This window comes from Spea bombifrons, chromosome 9, assembly GCF_027358695.1.
Source record: "Spea bombifrons isolate aSpeBom1 chromosome 9, aSpeBom1.2.pri, whole genome shotgun sequence".
In the NCBI taxonomy this organism is placed as follows: Eukaryota; Metazoa; Chordata; class Amphibia; order Anura; family Pelobatidae; genus Spea; species Spea bombifrons.
Window position 1 is genome coordinate 30343693 of NC_071095.1, and position 19089 is coordinate 30362781.

At 41.1% G+C, this 19089-nt stretch overlaps 1 protein-coding gene across 2 annotated transcripts in view; it reads right to left on the reverse strand.

The window, feature by feature from the left end:
• CDIN1 (CDAN1 interacting nuclease 1) overlaps positions 1–19089 on the reverse strand; it is a 93617-nt gene that overhangs the window by 61407 nt on the left and 13121 nt on the right. Inside the window, exons 2-5 of one of the 2 annotated variants that reach the window (XM_053475152.1) lie at positions 16483–16528; positions 15163–15227; positions 14296–14356; positions 10699–10771 (exon numbers count right to left, since the gene is read on the reverse strand). In XM_053475152.1, the coding sequence (XP_053331127.1) occupies positions 10699–10771; positions 14296–14356; positions 15163–15227; positions 16483–16528 (245 nt within the window). The remainder of the gene's footprint in view (positions 1–10698; positions 10772–14295; positions 14357–15162; positions 15228–16482; positions 16529–19089) is intronic. The other variant, XM_053475153.1, reaches the window with a different exon arrangement.

The following is a 19089-nucleotide window of genomic DNA, read 5'->3' on the forward strand; positions in this document are numbered from 1 at the left end:
TTTGTGCACCAGAAATAGTTAGGGATTGGTATTGGAAAAGCAATGTTTATCAATCAGAATCCAAAAGCAGTCAATATCATCGATCAACAACGTGTATTGCAGAAGGGCGTTCGATAGCCAAGTCATGATACGAGAAGACTGCCTGCGGAAATTCTGTCCGATAAAGCTTGTGTTTTAGAGATAAGAAGAGCTGCACGCTGCCATCGCCGCTTCGTCCATATGTACAGATACACCTCTACGTAAGCGGTGTCAAACCACAGGAGCCGCGTTACTTGAAAGAAGAGGGAGCGCTGCGGGGTGTAAATAAGGCCTGCACCTGGATTCGGCAAATACAGACGGAGGAGACGGTTCCTGCCAGGTGTCAACCGGAGATGTAAAACACCTCCTGCCGTGAATTATGGAAATAAAATGCCTTAGGAGAGGGAGTAATAAGCACAAACTGATTGAGATATACTTCAGCACTCAGTATAAATTATCCATAATCGCATGCCTAATGTCTGTGTATACACATATCCACACGTATATCGCTATCCGGAATCATCGGATAACTGCTGTGTCGTTGCAGTAGATAAAACACAGAATTTAACGGTAGATACGTGCCGTTTGGTCCGTATTCAGGACTGACTTGTGCGTGTGCGTGTTTATATATCCTTACTATATTAACCTATACTTCTTATGCTGAATGAGTGTTGCATTTATTCACCACCCTCTGATCCTCTAGTTTTGGACTATGATCCCGCTTTTAAAATACACTTGGCTTTTGTACTTGTTTGAACCATGGACTATACATAGCATTCCAACTGGGCTCCGGATTCCAGTTCCACAGGTCCTATGTAGCAGCACTCCGCGCGAAGTAGATATTCTCAAATGTAGTGGGGTCTTCATTCCCTTACCTCGCCAGGAGAAAGTAAATGATTCGGAGGGTACACACAAGACTTCCGTTAAAGGCAGATTTCTTACTCATGGAGGCTCCGTGGAAGGAGGTCAGAAGACTACTGATTGCTCTATGTCCGACTGGCAGCTTCTCTGAAAGTACATTTAAAAAAATATGATCCCTGCCTTTAGGCAGAGATCGGTACACGGAGCAGACAGCCTAATTACGGCTGCTTGCAGCCACAGCAACTAATGTTGTTGTTACATTACATTGATGTGATATTTAATGACAAACTAGCCGCACACAAGGATCAGAAAGCCCTCTCCAAAAACACTGTAAATGCACAATAATGCAAATACTTTTTGGGCCACAACTCCTACTCTTGTGGACATTTGTATTTTGTACCTATATTTTATTTCTTGTGCACAATAGAATAATTTTAAGCCTGCATGTGCAATCTACGTATATTTACAACCCCATACGCTGGATACATTTACTGAGGGACTGGGCTGTAAAGCAAAATTATTTGTCAATTTTACTATTTGGCCTATTTGGGGGGGGTCATAATGGTGGAAAATATTTTTAAGTTCTTTTTGTATTATCACAAAATGAATAGCCTAACATGAAAAATATTGGTTTCCCAAGGTAAGTGTAAGCTGCTTATAAGGTTGCCTCCCCAAAGGATTAAATGTTTCTATCACATACCCCCTTTTATATATATATATATATATATATATATATATATATATATATATATATATATATATATAAAGGATATATACGGAAATCCCTTAATCTTACGTGATTTTTATCCTGCCACCCTCTCACCCTTTACTAAGCCCTTTTCTGGACATCCTCCATATTTAGCACCAGGTCTCTGATAGCCAAGGGACTACTGCCATCTATTTGGAGAAAAACATCGAAAGTCCCCTACCAGAAAAGTAATAAAACCCTTGTTACCAATAATAATAATAATAACTGAGCCATACAACATAAACGGGTGACTTCAAAGTCCTTACAATGTAGGTAGCCACCTACAGGACAAACCAGTTTGCCAGCACATAATAAAGATACCTGCTGTGATTCTAGTGATCTATCTTCAAAAACAAAATCTAAATCTAAAATTGTCAGTGTATCGTCTGATTATTAAATGAATTGGGTGAAGAGTTCATGTAAGGAAAGGTTCCTTGCTTTAACAGAAACCCAAGAACATTATTCAGTACGGCGATGACCGCATAAATTCAGCTCAACGGCGGAAGGACCTGACGTGTTTTGGGAACGGCAACAAAGCCTCCCGAGAACGCGTGGCGGAATACCGCAAAACGCGCAGGTTCAACTAGCACAATTTTTATTTTTCGCCAGAGGAAAATTTGCATTTTCTCTTCTGAGAATGCCATTAACCAAATTAAAAAAAAAAAAAAAGGGGGGGAGAAAAAAAAAAAAAACAGAAAACAAAATCTCATTAGAAGACAACATTTGTTGAGGGTGGAAAGCAATAAACAATAACGAACGACAGTCCTTATTGTTTCTGACACTGATGAGCTCCTGAGCAAATTTGTTTATTAATTAAAAACGCAGCTTTTTCACCCCCCCTCCTGTTTTTTTTTTTTTTCCTTCTCTCTGAACGCACATCTCATTGCGTTCCAAAGATGCCCATACATCAAACTTCATCTCCGATGGAGATAATGCGCATCGGTAAAGCTGATTTTCCATGATGAATCTCAGAGCATATAAATTGGCTAATATCTGAAAACATTTACAGATACTAGAGGAATTGACTACTTCTAAGGGATGATGAATGGCTCATTCAAACGCCGGGAGACAGCTCTGCAAATCTCTCCGGCTTCCACAGCCCTCATTTGATTTTCCAATTTACTCCTTTTAAATTTATCTTCCCACTAAAAATAAAAAGTGCTGATATTTTTCCCTTGTGCTGCTCCGGGAGACGACAGACACCGGAGGTGGGGGGGGGCGGGGGGAGACTATTCTGGCAGAACTAATCCGCTTCCACCTGCTCCTGCTCACCTGGCGGAGGGGCAATCCGTAGAGACCGGCAAACTAGAACAGCAATGTGTCGCGGGGGCACTTTATGGATTACGACTTTAACCCTCTCGCTGCCAGAGGGCCCGCTGATGCCTTAATAACCCAACAAGCACTATTTCCTAATTCTAATTTGGGAAAATTAAAAATAATAAATATGAAATAAATAAATAAAAATAAATATTAAATAATAAATATTATAAATTGTTAAAAAAAAATAAAAAACACACACAAAAAAAATAAATATAAATATATATATTAATTTTGTAAAACTAATAATACCATTGTTAACTGCCTTAACATAGTTAACCATTGCAATACCAGAGGCACTTAGAATATTCTACTCAGGGTAACGCATTCTGAAGAAATGGCAAGTGCCTTCCCCCAGACTGGGTATTCCTGGCTTTAGGATTGCTTTCCTGTAATCTTAAGTGGAAAGACCTATAAATGGCCAAAGACACTTCTTTTAAAGGTCCCGACTTTGGTGGGACTCTGTGGCTGCTTGATTGATTTTCTACTGTATCCATACCCATTATTGTAACACTTGGGGCTGGAAAACAATGAAAAGATCATAGAAATGATGGACATCGGGGGAGGAAAAGGAGACAGAAGGATCCGAGAGTTCTTTTTTTCTTTTAATAAGGGACAGAACTCACTTTTCATGCTCATGTTAAGAAGTCTTCATTTTCAGGCAGCTGCAATTTGTCAAAAGACCCAAGATTAACTAAGTTTTCGGGCTCTATAGGAAGGTAGTTTCGTTTCGTGATGCCTGTTGCTTCTACTTGTGGATCCTTTCACAAAAACGCTCCACGTGATATTAAATAAAGTCCAATCCCACCCAGTGGACACGATGTGCACTGTACACCTACCACGTCTAGTAGTAAAGATGTCATTTATTAGAGAATGTTTCCGTGCCGGGACACATACTTACACCCCCCCAATACATTGCTTGTCAAATCAGACACACAACTGCTAGTCTTTTTGTCCCAAGAAGCTAATGAACTGCTCCCGACTCATTATTCAAAATAAAACAAAAGAAACAACTCATGGAGGCACTTTCTGTGAAGATCCTCGCAGAGTGACGCGATTCACCACCACGACCTACCCCGCCGTTCGGTGACAAAGTGATAGATAGTGGCAGAAGAGCAGTGGTGGGCGATGTTCCTGATGCCAGCTTGAGAGAAAATTGTACGACGCAAACCAAGAATGAACTTCCGAAACAAGTCATTAATTTAGAAAACACAACCCTAGAACACAGCATTAACTAAAGAACTTTCTTAACTTTCATTCTAGCAAAACGGCATTCAAGAGTTTTAAAGAGCTGTAAGTTGCTGTCTCTTAAATACCAAATGCACGAAGAAACCAGAGGTTAGGAGAACTTGGCATCAGTATAAAATAGTAGGCGCCGGACATCCATTTTTAGGCGTCACAGCGAAGGGATGCCACAATGAATATCAATCTATGATCGAGCAATAAGCCAGGCTCTGACACCAGTACTTTAGGAGCCACGGCTAACTGGCTGCTGGGAAATTGGCCAGACCTGTATTGAACAGGTACATCGGCAAACATCGCAAAATGGTTGTTAATTAAATCAAAATTTATTTTGGCCCCAGTTTTTCATTAAAATAAGTACGCCGAGTGGGATGTGCTTGAAGAAAAAAAAAATGTATATACACATACTGCAGGGTCGGAAGGGGTCGTTTGACAATAACACAACAATAATTCAGCGCAAGCTGCTGTTAATCCACTGCAGGGACCATGCGCAGCACCCATTTCTAATGGGTCATTCACCACCTGTCTCCTTCATTGCCAACACCGGTGCTACTCTAACTACACGCCGCTGGCAAAGAGTAATGAGAACGGGGAAAATCTTTCGCAATTCAGTTACACAACTCTAAAAAGCGATATTCCATACATAAACATTGTATTGGTTAAATGACACAAACATGCATTTGTAATAATGGAATTAGGAGTTTGGGCGTCCTTCACAAAAGAGAAGGTTTACAGATAGTATGGAGTGGTTGCCCTCAAGAGACTCAAGTGTCTTCCAGATATCACTACACATTATAAACATGAAGGGATGAATGGCATAATGCATGGTGCCAACAGGTAATTGATACACTCAATTCTCTCGGAAGACATCTGGGTTAGCGAATACACTCTTCAATACAATCATTTTTTTAGTCCTATCTTGGTGAAAGTCAATGTTCTCCTACCAACCTACTGAAGACCTTGGTTATAGAAAGAACCTTCATGAAGGGAAACATCTACTAGATACAAAACGGACTCATTGAACGTCGATTTAAGAAAAGAAGACAACCCAAGACATCAACAATGTGGTAATGAACCTGGGCTGGTTTGACGGCAAGACCATGCTAAGGTGCTGAAAGGTCCTAAACCAGGAAGGCTCCACCGCGTTCCACTTCAAAGCTGTGTTTTCAGTGAATTGGGCTGAACTATCCCTTTGCATGGGATATCTCTGACGCATGCGTGTGGAGAAAACACTCCCATTGAGGAGTTAAAGCACAGGCAATGCCCTAATTTTCAAATGATTCACAATTAACAAAAATAAAACTAAAAACAGGTGGTCTGAGATGCAATAACACAGAAAAGGACTGTACGCTACAGGCCTGATCATCAAAAAAAATGAAGATATTGAAGGTGAAGTTTTAGGTTGACACGAATTGACCACATTCCTAAGAAGGACCAAAAGCGGGCCAAAGATATTGACATATAATGATATATGGCAGTATAACAAAGGTGGAGAGCTCGCTTACAAAAAGCCAAAACTGTACCGAAGACTATAGATATCGACTACCACGAAAGAAAGATTAGTTTTCTGAGCAGCCTTAAGTTCTCATCACCCTCTGGGTCAGAAGAGGCCGATAATACTGTAATTCTTCAGAAGCCGGCCTTCCTTTGTCTGTGCCGCTCTACGGATATTTACAGCTGCTCCAACAAACCTTGTGTTTAGTGGCTTGTTTTCTTCAAAGGAAAACTCTTTAATTGCGTATTGATCAAGTAATTGCATACTCTCAGAGCCTCCAAGGTTTCGGCGATTTTATTTGTTTAGCCATTAAAAGGATATCATACAAAAACTGCTTGTGTAAATGGGCTTACGGAGCCCTGCAGCCAGTAAAGTTCACGGAGCAGCGGCGTACTTTAAGCGCGGCGTGTAAACCTGCACCTACGGCTCTAGGCGAGCGCCTAATTTAAGCCAGAGGTCGTAAAAAGAAGACAAAGAGACGACTGCTGTTAACTGCCGTGGTTTCATGGTTAGCTCGTAGAAGCGGACTGCAAGCCTCCATACAACGGGAATCAGTGTAAAGGAATCTATAGGTAAGACGTCAATTCCTTACGAAGAATACCATTTGGTAACAACATTATATATATATATGCCTAGTAGTCTCCATATAGCAATAGAATTTTGATTCTGGGGAGGAAAAAAAAGTCTCACTCGGTTGTCATAAAAACCCTGTAATTGTTAAAAGATTTGGGATGTTTCGGATGTTTTTGGCCATCAATTAATCTCAGAAATTAGGTTCTTGACTTGTTATGGACCACGGAGTCTTTATGTATATAACAGTACAGTTCATCCTATTTTCTCTTTATGGTAACTATGCTCATGTCACCAACCAGAAGACATCTGGGCTTGATCAGATAAAACAGCTTGTCAAATCAAATTTAAGAAAGAAGAAGATATCTTACTTATAGATCATTATAGGACTGTTTCGGTAACCAATAGGATTTTTACAAGAACAAAACTTGGGGTTTTAATGGCAACTGTAAATAGTATATATGATAAATATATGTAATATTACATGGAGGAATCTCTCTGTGCATAATATATTTCAACTTGACAGCATAATACTAAAACAGCTAAAACTGTAATAAGCAGGAATAGCAGTCATAGAGGATCGCTAGAACTGCATTAAAAGAGCATACCCCAAATCAATCATTCGCTGGTAGCGCACCTCTCCGGGGAGCCAAATGCCCAGACCGGGTGCAAAAAATAAAAAAAAAAAGAGAATGCTCCTAAATACAACTTCCCCCGCCACTTGTGGTTTTATAAGCCATATAATTGGGACAGATACGGTCTACACATTGCTGAGCAAGCACCGAAAGGAAATGCATTCATCATTTTAATTGCATTGTGTTTAATTATTATTAGGAGTCGGCGCTGGAGTTGAAATAGGAATTATTGAAATAGTTCGGCACGTTCTAGAAATGTTTTTGTGACATTGCTCTCCTCAGCAATTCAGGGGTGGGGGGGGGTGAGCATTACAAGCCGGTAGAATTCGTTGTAATTAAAGCCTGGAAAAAAATGATAAGTTTAGATCTTTTAAGAATTCATATACAGAATGTACATACATAAGCAAAACATAAAGAAAACAGTTTCAAATATGGATTAAAATCATATGGGTGTGTGTCCATCCTACACACACCACCCAACAGTCCAGGTTTTCATGGGACAGTCACGATTCAGGCACTGTCCTCCCAATGCTGTTGCAGCAAAGACTGCCATTGCAGCTCCCATTTTGCGACGCTCTGCAGGTAGGTGGCTGGGACAGAAGTCTTTCTTCCATCGTAATAGAGATAAGACCGGCTGCCACTCAATACATAAAATGTAATGTACTTGAGCTTGATTTGGGGTTTGTTTGATGATATTGATCAGATCCCAATGAAGTTAAGCATCCCTGAAGCATGACAGCGCCTCTGCCATACTTGACAGCTGGCATGAGGTTCTTTATGTTGAATGCAGTACAGTATTTGTTTTATGTCAGACACAACGAAGTCCATGTCACCCAAAAGGTTCCATTTTTTATTCATAGAATATTATTTTGGAAGGATGATTTACACCTTTGGCAAGGGAGACACTCCTTCGAGTCACTACTGTCCCAAACTGTCTCCATTTGGTCAATACGACAATGGCAAGAAAGCCTCCTAGAAACGGTTACCGTGTGAATGTTCTCAGGAGGTGTCCAGGAATGTCTTCTACACATGGCTGGATCCAGATTTGGAACCGTGTGTTTAGACAGCTTCAGTCTGTTGGTAAGGGCCAGTGTTAGATCCATATTGGCAGGTGTGGCCCAAATCAGGTCTAATTGTTGACCAAGTTGAACTGACCTTAATAACCCCCTTCAGTGTGGGTTGATTTTCACTAAGGGGAAAATAACTATTTGACAACCTATCACGTCATGTAAGTGAATCAAGCCTCAAATATAGGGGCCATTTGTTTTCCAGACTCCAGACTACAACCCACAAAGGGATCTGGCCAAAACCTAGAGGGAAATTACGCAATACCGCTTAAGATCAGGGCAAATTCCTTTTCACACTGTATATGCACACGCCTATAGTACAGAAATCTATAGGTAATCTGTCTATAAATATCATACATACCAAGCTTTGTCCAAAAATAGATTACTGGGGTCAGTCTATTAATTTTGCAATTACCCCACTCAATGAAACTTGCTTTACTGGGTCTGATACAGGCTAATCTGCCTGCTTTGCCCTTGCGATGGCTGGCGGGAGTCGGATAGCAGTAGGTCCAAAGCAATCAGACGGCCTGACGTTGACAAATGGCCATACTGCGGCAGACTTGTGGAGCGGGAGGGAGAGAGCGGAGACACATTCACTTTAATCTCTTTCTTGATTAAATCGAAAGCCGTGCCGTTCTGACATCATGTGATTTGCTCACAAAGCGTCGGCGCGTTACAGCATGCTGGGGATAAAAACGTTATATATTTCCTAATCTTTAAACAGAGCTCTGATGAAGACGGAATGCAGAGTGCTAAACCGAATGTAACGTGGCTGTGGAGAAATGGCACGCCATCAAGGTTTAAAAAAAATAAAAATAAATGAAGATTTTGTTTTAACGATTACATCCGCTTTCCCCACTCGCCGTACGTCTGACAATATAGATCACTGCTTTCATTTTAAGGAACGTATCATCGAGGCAAATTTCCGGATACCCAACGGCACAATTTCTAACCCATCTCTTTGTAACACAACGTACGTTTTACATATAGTTCAACGTATAGCGACCCATGACTATGTGTGCTTATTCTCTTCTTTTTATCATACAAGAAATTACCCCCCCCCATTGTATACATCTAATTTCATATAAACGAAGCGTTCACACTTATTTACTTCTTATTCTTATTTAGGTAGCCTCCCAAAAGCCAAAGCTCTCTTCTGACGGGGAGAACATTTAACGGTCTGTGAAGCGGCGGTAGTGAGAATAGCAATCGTGTTGATGTATTGTAAAGCAAGCGGGGTTTAACTTTCCATGGCACGAGGCGTACAATGGCGCTTTAAAAAGAAGCCGCATTAAAGTGTAGAGGAGATGAAACCCACAAAGAATTATTTGCTGTCTTTCTTCTTTATTGTTAGATTACCTATGTGCCTAAAGGCGGGACTCAAAAGGTAAACATAACACCAGGTAATAAAAAATGCAGGCGATGGAACTGTCTTTTTTCACCAGACTAGGCAAATATTTATGGCGTAGTTGACAAACTCGTGCCTAGTAAAAGAAGCAGCAGAGAGAGCAATTACCCTGATATTCATGGCTCACTTTGAATATTGCACTGAGCATTACTCATAAATCTTTTACGAGAAGATCCCCTGAGCTCACTTAACAGCCAGTTTTAATCATGCAGTTGACACGGAGAAAATAACAAAATGTATTTTTTCAGTGGCAAATTAATTTAAGTTTGAACCTCCTCCTGAAGCGCTCCTCTTTTCATCTCTCCGCGGTTTATTTATTTATTTTCTTATTATTATTAGCGGCGGCAGCGGCGGCAGAGTATTTTCCTCCTACCCTTTCCCAGAGATACCGGCGGCGTGCGCTTTCAGAAGGGAGGAGGTTTCCAGGGGCGGAAGGACAAAATAACAAAACAGAAGCTGGGAGTTCACGAGCGGAACAAAGACGTTTAACGTTAAAGATACTTTATTTCTCGTAGCGCGTGTACGGATCCGGGGCGCGGGTGTCTGCTCAATTCATGGAAGGAATGACAGTCCGAGAAACGGGCAAATGACAGTAGAAGTTCTCATCTCTGATATATATCGATTTGAGAAAAGTCAGTAAAACGTGTGTTTTCTTATTTTTAGAGCAGCCATATTCTTTAGCTAACATGAGGAATATGGGGAAAATTCTTTTTATTCTAACATTACGTTTGTAAATGTTGTAAAAACAGATCTCTCACGTATCATAGCACGGTTATCGTGGCTCCCATATGATTTATTATTTCGGCCACATGATACATGCATTACACATTTTCGGTACCTCCATGAAAATCTTCATCTTCATCATGAAGATTCATCATCTTGCTTGATAAGGTCTCCATTCAGTAAGAAGAATTCTCCCCCCATAATGGGCAAGTTACCCAAACACTAAGCGTCGTAGTCTAAACCATCACACAGCCCTAATCCTGAATCGCTGGTCATGACAGTAACCCCGCCGCCATCATCACCAGCAAACACCCCACCACTTTCTTGGAGCTAATCAACCAGTTGTTTGTTTTTTTTTATCTAAAAATTACAAAAGTGAATTCATTTGAAACACTGGATGAATACAAATCACAAATAAGCTTCATACGGCAAATGAGCATAACGCAACTGATACATCGAATTGGACAGAAAGAAAAATACTAATTGTGAAACTATTAGCTAATATTTAAATCAAAATGTTGCGGTTTTACTATGCTTACGGTAATCAGTCCATAGAAGAACAAAAAAAGAAAAAAAAACTATATAAAAAGTTACTAAGAGGACAATTTACTCACTGGGGCCCTCTTCACGGTCTTGAAGAAACCTTTCCAGGATGAGCCGAGCCATCAGGGCTGGAGAAAAGTCCACCTGCAGAGAAAAGTGATTTTCATTTAAAATTTGGGTATCCACTTTTTTTTTTACACTTTATAGAGTAGTTTGACGTGACGATTTGAAGATGATTGCTCTCACACACTTATTTTGCATAGCTTAATTTGTCCACCATCAACATTCGGGTCCATTCAAGTGAAAGCGGTCAACATTCCCAACATTCAAAAGTTCCAGCTTTCTAAACCGTACAGGTTATAGCTTTAGTGAATCTAATGAACACATTCAAACCCAGAAAAGAAAGTTCTTACGTTACACTCTGAAACCTGAGCTACGTCCTCAAACACTTCAGTTGTGGAAGATTCCTTTGTAAAATGCTACAGCAGAGACAGTGATTTGCTTGCATATCATTACATAATGAACATCCTGACAGCATTTCAAGGTTAATAATCACATCGTCCTTTTATCTTGATAAAGAAACTAGGTGAAGCCTTTGAAATATGCAAAGTGACTTGTTTTGGTTTTTCTGTTCCCAGAAGCATGGCGCAGTCAACGTTCTATATTCTAGACTCTACTCAGTAGCTCTATATATATATTTGGAGTTAAACGCCAAAGTCCAAGCTCATACAATATGGCGGTGCAGAGGAACTGGAAACTACGTGCAGAAGCTACCTTCCCATAATATAGATCAACATGAAGAGCAAAAAGCATCCTCTACGGCTACAGAAATGGTGTGATGCTGGACTTTAGCTTATTGTACCCACATGGTACAGGCAGAAGCAATTTCCAAAAAAAAAATAACATTTATTAATATGCCAGCATCTTGGGTCAACTTGGGCGGGGTGAAGTTATCTAATCCGGCAAAGAACCATTGGAGAATTTATTCTAGGTGGGAGTCACAATAGAGCTTCAATGGAGTTCATGAGTTGAGGATATGGGAATTTCCCCGAAATCCCACTGTTAGGACACGACGATCCTCTGGTATTATTTATTTTATTATTTTTATTATTATTTGAAATCTCCCTCTATAAATATCCCTCTTAGGAAAAAAAAAGACTTCCCTTAGCTAAGATTGCTTAGAAAAAGCTATTTGGATTAGTAAATTATTTTCTCTGCCCAGTCTCATAGAAGGACAGCTGAAGACAGGTCACTGACACCCACATAACCGCAGGGTAAACTGGGCACCCGCTATGGGGCGTAGACCGATCTACATCCAGCATATATAAAGCATATAGTATTATTTTATGGTGTTTAGTAAGTACCAACAGTATATTCCCCAGGAGTTGAGTTGAGGATCCTGTCGGTGAGCTTCCAATCTAGCCTTATGGCACCTTATAAAGTTCCTGGCGAGAAGGATGGGCCCATGAGGTCCCCACTCATGAGCGTCGTAGGGGGAGCATGGATGGGACTGGAAGATGCATGCTCGGAAATAGTTACAATATGCTCGATGGGATGAAGGATGGTCACAAATGAGTCAGGAGTGGATGGAGCTACCACTGGGGCACTCTTCACTTGTCTCATAGGTGGACACGCGTCTGGTGCCTTATCCATCAGTTGGATGCACATAGATCTGGCCAATCACAAGCTAAGCTTCCCACATATGGCAATACCTGGGTTGCGCTTACATGTATGCATCATACCACATGGTCTGCCCCCACTCTGTCTACAGTCCAGGGTGTGAGGGACGTACTAGGGATGTCTGTAAAATAAATCCGGAAATAATTTATACCTTCGGCAATAACAGGGTTTTTATAGACGCACTAAATCTCTAGTCCATTCACTGAAATATAAACTGCAGCGGCTGGACCACTGAAGCTGGACGCTACCGACGACATCAAACATGTCACATTATGTCACCGCCAACAGTCCGTCCTTGTACAGCCCTACTGCATACATCGAGGGTCTTTGTTAGAGGGACGCACATTGATACACGGCAGCTGTAGACTGCCCCGTGTGTGCATAAACATATAACAACATTAATATATGCAGGAGCTCAGGTAAAAATATGGGTATGCGATGAGTTGCATGCAAAACAGTACGACAACACAGAGCTGTAGCTTTAACTAGCCTCCTGCAACCCTTCCCTGCCACTATGTTATACATCTCTCATCAGATTTTACAGTTTTCACTGATTAAATATATATTGACTCATAAAGTAGCGCTCTTACATCAATCGTCAGCAGATGCAGCGAGGTGTCATTTAAATATTAAGTATCATATAAAAATGGCAGCTTGATTGTTTGGAGGTAATAATGTGCTACTGGTTATTGCAACATTTCCCTAATGCATTAAGAAGAGCTCACGACGAAACACAACAAGGCCCACGGCGGCGGGGAGGGGGAAAAAAAAAAAAGGAGGCTGCGGGGGGATAAAAAAAAGAAGAGCTTCAGAGCCAAAATGGTGGAAAGAAAAGAAATACTAGAAAAAAAATAAACATTAATTTTTTTTTTTTCCTAAGAAAACATCTTTTGTTTTTTGTTTCGTTCAAGGACCTTTAGAGCTTTCTGAAAACGACCTAGAATGATGTCTTTTAGAACGTGTTTGAGGGACGAGGGTTGATAATTCTAAGACCTCATTTATCAGTATATTTAAAGGGGTTCTAATGTCGTTTTTCAAGGACCAGCGAATTCCAAGAAACCGTGGTTTACTGCAATCTTTTCCAGCAGTAAAGGGGTTAATCCCATGTTTTGGGGAACATTATAAGAGAAAACATACACTTAGAATCCCTATCTGCTGTTTTTCCTTAGAGGACTGACATGGAAACGGCGAGCTTTATCTGACCCGATATTGCATCCGCACTATTATTGTAAATAAATATTTTAGAGGGACATTTCATACGGGTTTTGTCCACCTGCGCTCCCGATATGCACTTTTTTATGTTGTTTTTATTCAACAAAAACCCCAGGGTGTCGTTTCTATTTATGTTTTCAATAAAGTCAACTTCCGGAGAGTTTGGGGTTTTATTCTGATCGGTGAAAGAAATACCATTAGAGCGAAAAAAGGGTAGTTTCAATGTTTTGGTCAAACACGCAAATATATATTGGAAATATATATAATTTTTTTTTCAACTTCGTACACAGATATTTGCCGCCTGTAAGATATGTGTACAAGGGGTGTCTATAACCGTCCTGTAATAACCAGACACATACTGAGGGTGTATACGGCGACTCCTCGATTGGTTTCAGAAATAGACAATTTTAATATTCTTACTATTCACTCAGTTACTTTCATTGTCCATGTTGATCGGCAGCTACTATGGCTCGGCTTAACCACCAAACTGCGCTCAACTAGCCAAAGTCCCTAAATGTGTATTGGAAAATAACGTATACAGTGTCCAGGACCAAAAAGAAAGGGCACAAAAGGCCAGGCATGCAATCAATCAACCAATCAGCTCTTACTTTTCTGAAACATGCATAAAGCAAGATATAGTGGGATTTAAAGTCATGTCCAAAAGTAGTTTTCCACCATTTTTAGCAGAACGTGCTTTCACGGACAGTAGCGAACCTCTTGTATGTAATTAAGCAGCCACGCCAGCTTTCGATGGGCTCGAAACACAAAGACCATACCTCGTTAGCCATGTCCAACAAGACGGGGGCTCCTGGGTTCTCCTTCACATCATTTAGGTAGCTGGAAAACATGAAAAACACCAAAAATAACTATTCCAGCTTGGGCGTCGTATGCCAATGCCCTCCCTGGGGTAGTGACAACAACATATAGAGTCTATGGCTGGGGTTATCCGTTATAAATCAGATTCTGGGAAGGACAGGATGACCGTCTGTGAGTTACGAGGGGCTGTAACATTCAAGCACCCCACGTTATTCAACACAGAATTAAGTCTTCGGTAAAACGCGTAAAACTGTTCAGCGGCACAATTCAACCTGCTGGCCTTGGTAGCCATTACTCTAATGTCTTAAATGTCACATATATAATTAACCCACAGCCTTGGAGCGACATCCCAAGCTCCGATCTGAGAATAAAAAGGAGTTTAGATGCACGCGGATACATTTTAAGGCATGGGAAGAGTTTACATAAAATGCTTCAATTGGGAGTTAGGAGGAAAGTTATCCTTTAAATGAAGATCAAATTCAAAAATGTTCAGAAAATGGAAACATTTTCATTTAGCTTGGCCTGAAAGATAAATGTAACAACCTTTAGGAACAAAATATCCTTATCAAGTAAAATGCTTAGTGGTACCGACCCGACAGCATACAGTTTAATGCAGCAAATCCATTCAAACTCTGCCAGCCATTAACACTGCATTAAACCCCCCCGAGTGTTATGGGAGTTGTAGTCCAATAACAGCTGGAGGTGCATGTTTCAGCTTCCGAGGGTTTGCTTTTTTCATTTCAAACCGCACACCTTCATTTACAACACTGGAGAGATTACAATATCGGTTTTTTTTCAGCGATAGAGAGGAGATCAGGGCGACGTACCGGTTATAATAAGACTCGATCGCCTCCGGAGCGTGGTGTCTAATGTGGGTCTTCTTCATTAGTTTCTGAAAATGACAACACACAACAATCATGCAACGCCATGACAGATACATAAGAAAAATGACAGCCGTAGCAACAACAACAAAAAAAATCCCCACCCAATTATTTTTTTTTATTTTTCCGGAGATTTCTTGATTTTCTAAAAGCACAACAAAAGAAATTTGGGCAACCCAGTAAAACCAGTAAGCGTAACTATAAGTTCAAGAGGGCCGCATTGTGTCGTTTAAGTTGAGGACGCCCCGTGTTGATCGAAAGGTCGTGATATTTTGGGAATTTTTTGTTTAATGCAACTGCATTATTTGGGGGGAAAAACAAGGAGTCTGCGGTGGTACAATATATTAAAAGCCACAGAATGATGATGAAGGCTGGCAGTGACACCTTTTAAGCTATATCAGCACGGCATTTTGATCTTAATTTACTGCCTAGAGTATTTTTAAGAGGCTATAAGGAACCCAAGAAGGCTACAAGCAAACTGAATTACAATAGCATTGCCGAAGGCCGTCTCAGACAGAAAGCGGCTGGGCGACATACACAAAAAAAAAATAGATTATTTTTACATTTAATGTTGGGCATTAATTTCCCCTTCAATTCCAGGTCCCCTTAGCCTCTGAGAACGACCTCTAAAAAAAAAAAAGCAATTGGTGTCCTTTTAATTTAAAAAAATAAATAAAAGTATATTTAGGAAGCAAGATTAAAAAAAAAAAAAAAAAATTAAAACGGCAGAACCAGAAAAATAAAATAGAACAGTGACGGTTCCTTGGAGGGCTGCCATATGAGTGACACCCGTCACCGGATGATAAATGACTCCATTTTCTGCCTCTCTTGCCTTCTGCCACTCCAAGAGAGGGTCGTTTATCATAATCTCTGTCAGCGAGGGAAAGTAGCCCTGACAGTGCAAGTCAGCAAACATTTAGCACACGGAACCGTGCAACGCGGGGAAATTATTATTGTCAGAATAATAATGGTTTAGCATAATTTATTACGGGTCCACCAAATAAGCAAAGGATAGATGTTATTAGACAGATGGATGGGTAAAGCTTGGCAGCCATCCACTCAGGATCAGGCAATGCTGGATACGGGGAGGGGGGGGTGAGCGGAGGGTAGGGAGGGTGGAGGAGAGCGGAGGGTAGGGAGGGTGGAGGGGGGTTTACATCTTCCAAACCAATCACTGGGCTGGCAGTTCAATTACAAAGAAATAAAGGGACATTCATCATTCAATTAAGCACCTGTCAAGCTTCACAAAAGAAGGAAACTTCTAACCTGGTACTCCTGGGAGAAGATGCTCAGCAGAGTGGACTGCGATTGACTGGAACAAAATAAAAGATGGACAAAGTTAATTACTGGAGTGCATGGGGGGGAGACAAAAGGCTAGTCGGCTTCAAAAAGGTAGGCCCTGCTGCCCTGTAATCTAGGAGAACACGGAAACAAGCGCGCAAAAGTTGTTCCAGACGGACAGCGAGCACAAAGGGTAGGTCAAGATACGAGGGAGAAGGAAAGAAGGCAGAAGACACGGAGGGGTGAGAAGACATGGGAACTCATGCGTCGGCCGCCAGAGTCTTCCTCAAATAAACCGTACTACTGGCCTATCCCGCTGGTAACACGCGACGAGCGGGAGGGCTGGAAAGAAAACAGAGCGAACTTCCTATTAATAATGGATGGAGATGCCGTTCCATTAGCAGTTTGGGAACATGCTGCTCAGCTTATCGGCAGCATATTGAAATTCATTTTGCGAGCGGCGAGGGAAGCCTCTTCGGTAACTGACTGTTATTAAGGGGATGCGTGAAGAAAGACGGGAGGGGTCATGGGGGGGGACTTAACTCAATGTCAGTAGCGGCATATGGGACTCTAACATTCCCAGTGAAACTGACGGGGCTTTGAAAAGAGAAACTTTCTCAGCAGGAGGCCTTCTTTCCCTCGGACTCTGTCATTTCCAAAGCCTCAGCCATCCAGTACTCAACTCTACGTCAAGCACCTGGCAATAAAATTCGTCCAGCGGGGGTTTCTTCTCAGTCTGTATCTCATTTCTCACTCGCCTGTTAACTCTTTGTATAGTTAGAATGTTGTAACTCATAGTTAGAATGTTGCAACACAGAGGCTGCTACAGATGAGACATGGGGGGGGGCATCAGAGGACCCTCCAACATCTACTGTCCTATCCACCTTACCTACTTTCTTTACACCATATCCATGGGGATTTATAATATATATGCTATATTACACTATATTTTCAGACTTTGGGCAAAAAGTACCCTAATAAAAGTTAAAACCCATAATAAAGGTTGGGAGTAGAAATTAAATGTCACCTAAATCCCAACGAAGGTCTTCATCTGCCAGCTGACAATCTTTCGTGAGAGGATGATAAAACTGCACACGACGGGTGGAAAATCGACTTTTGAGATTTTACTTAAATAAGCGACTTACAAGATACATAGTAGCTTAAATAACGAACGTTTCCGTGTAAAGATTAGGTATAAAATATGCTCCGCAGGAGAAAATGCATAAAAAATTAGGCCATTCAACATGTGCATCGGGGTGACCGACAAGCCTGCTCCTGACGCAAAAAGCACCGCAAAACTGTAACATGCCGAAAAATTGATTTCTGAATAAAAAAAATGTAGCATATATATATATATATATATATATATATTGGGCAGGCCTTTGTGCCCCCAAAAAACAACAAAATAAATCATATTAGGATTGTGTCCAAAATACGGTCGAAACACGGCCATGGTCTCGTCTTAGATTCAGGATCGCTTCACACCTACCCCAACATCTGGGAAAAGGGTGCGGCGGACAGCATTTTAATGGCGGAGATAAACATTAAGAACACAAGGACGTTTTTGGGGGTGAGGGACAACAGAAATGTTTAAAGTTATCCACATTGGAACTATATGCTAAATCAAATTGAAGAACCTATAAATTAGATCTAAGTTTATTATTTACAAGCAATTAATGAGATCTGAAATAAAAAAAAGCCAGGTGGCTTTCATTACGTTAATTACAGCTAATGGGACGACTCTCACGCTGTTTCACTATTTAGCATAGCCATGTGTCGAGCGTGTGTAGGAGTGCAGAACCGTCTTCTTTGGGGCCGGAGCGGCCCGTTACGCTTGGTCTGGGCCAAGCATGAAAAGGAGCAGCAAAGCGTGGAAGCGGCTTGCGATAAATATGTATGTTGGCCAGACAGGAGAGGACATTAGCAGGCGAAGTAACTTAACTAACTGGATGCGCATCCAATGGCCATGCTGGACTACGAACGATCATGGAACGGTGGTGAAAGCTGGTGGAGCACATGGCTTTTAGGGTGATAAAACAGTATTTAATTCACATGCTAAAAAGGGAACTTTTCTTTTAGTTACTACTGAAGTGACAGACCACAGAAACATAGCCTCATGTGGGTCCGAGGTGGTGGCGGCGGCATATTACAGGTGATTAGAATATCATTCAGGCTTTTGCTCCTCTAAATGTCCTCTTCGCAGTCGCTCCTAAGAGATAATCTGCGCGATTTATATCCAACCTCACCCCATCGATAGAACAGCGGCTTAGCGCTCGCAGCCGCACATTACGGCGGAAGACAGGAGAGTTATTTAAGTTATTTTGTTTTCTTTTTATTTAGTAGTGGTTATTTAGTTATTAGGCAGAGGGACACTTTGGATTTACCTAGACCTCACGAGGCTACTCTCTATGTCATGAGATGATGTAAAGTCTCATATTCAGAGATATCTGCTAAAGCACAGCTTTATTTGCATCAACAAACCACATAATAGCAATAAAATGAATAATGAATGGAATCTTAGGCCTCCTTTACTCTCGATGCCGGCACAAGTGTATGCCTACTCCATACTCACCTTCCCCCTCATATATATTT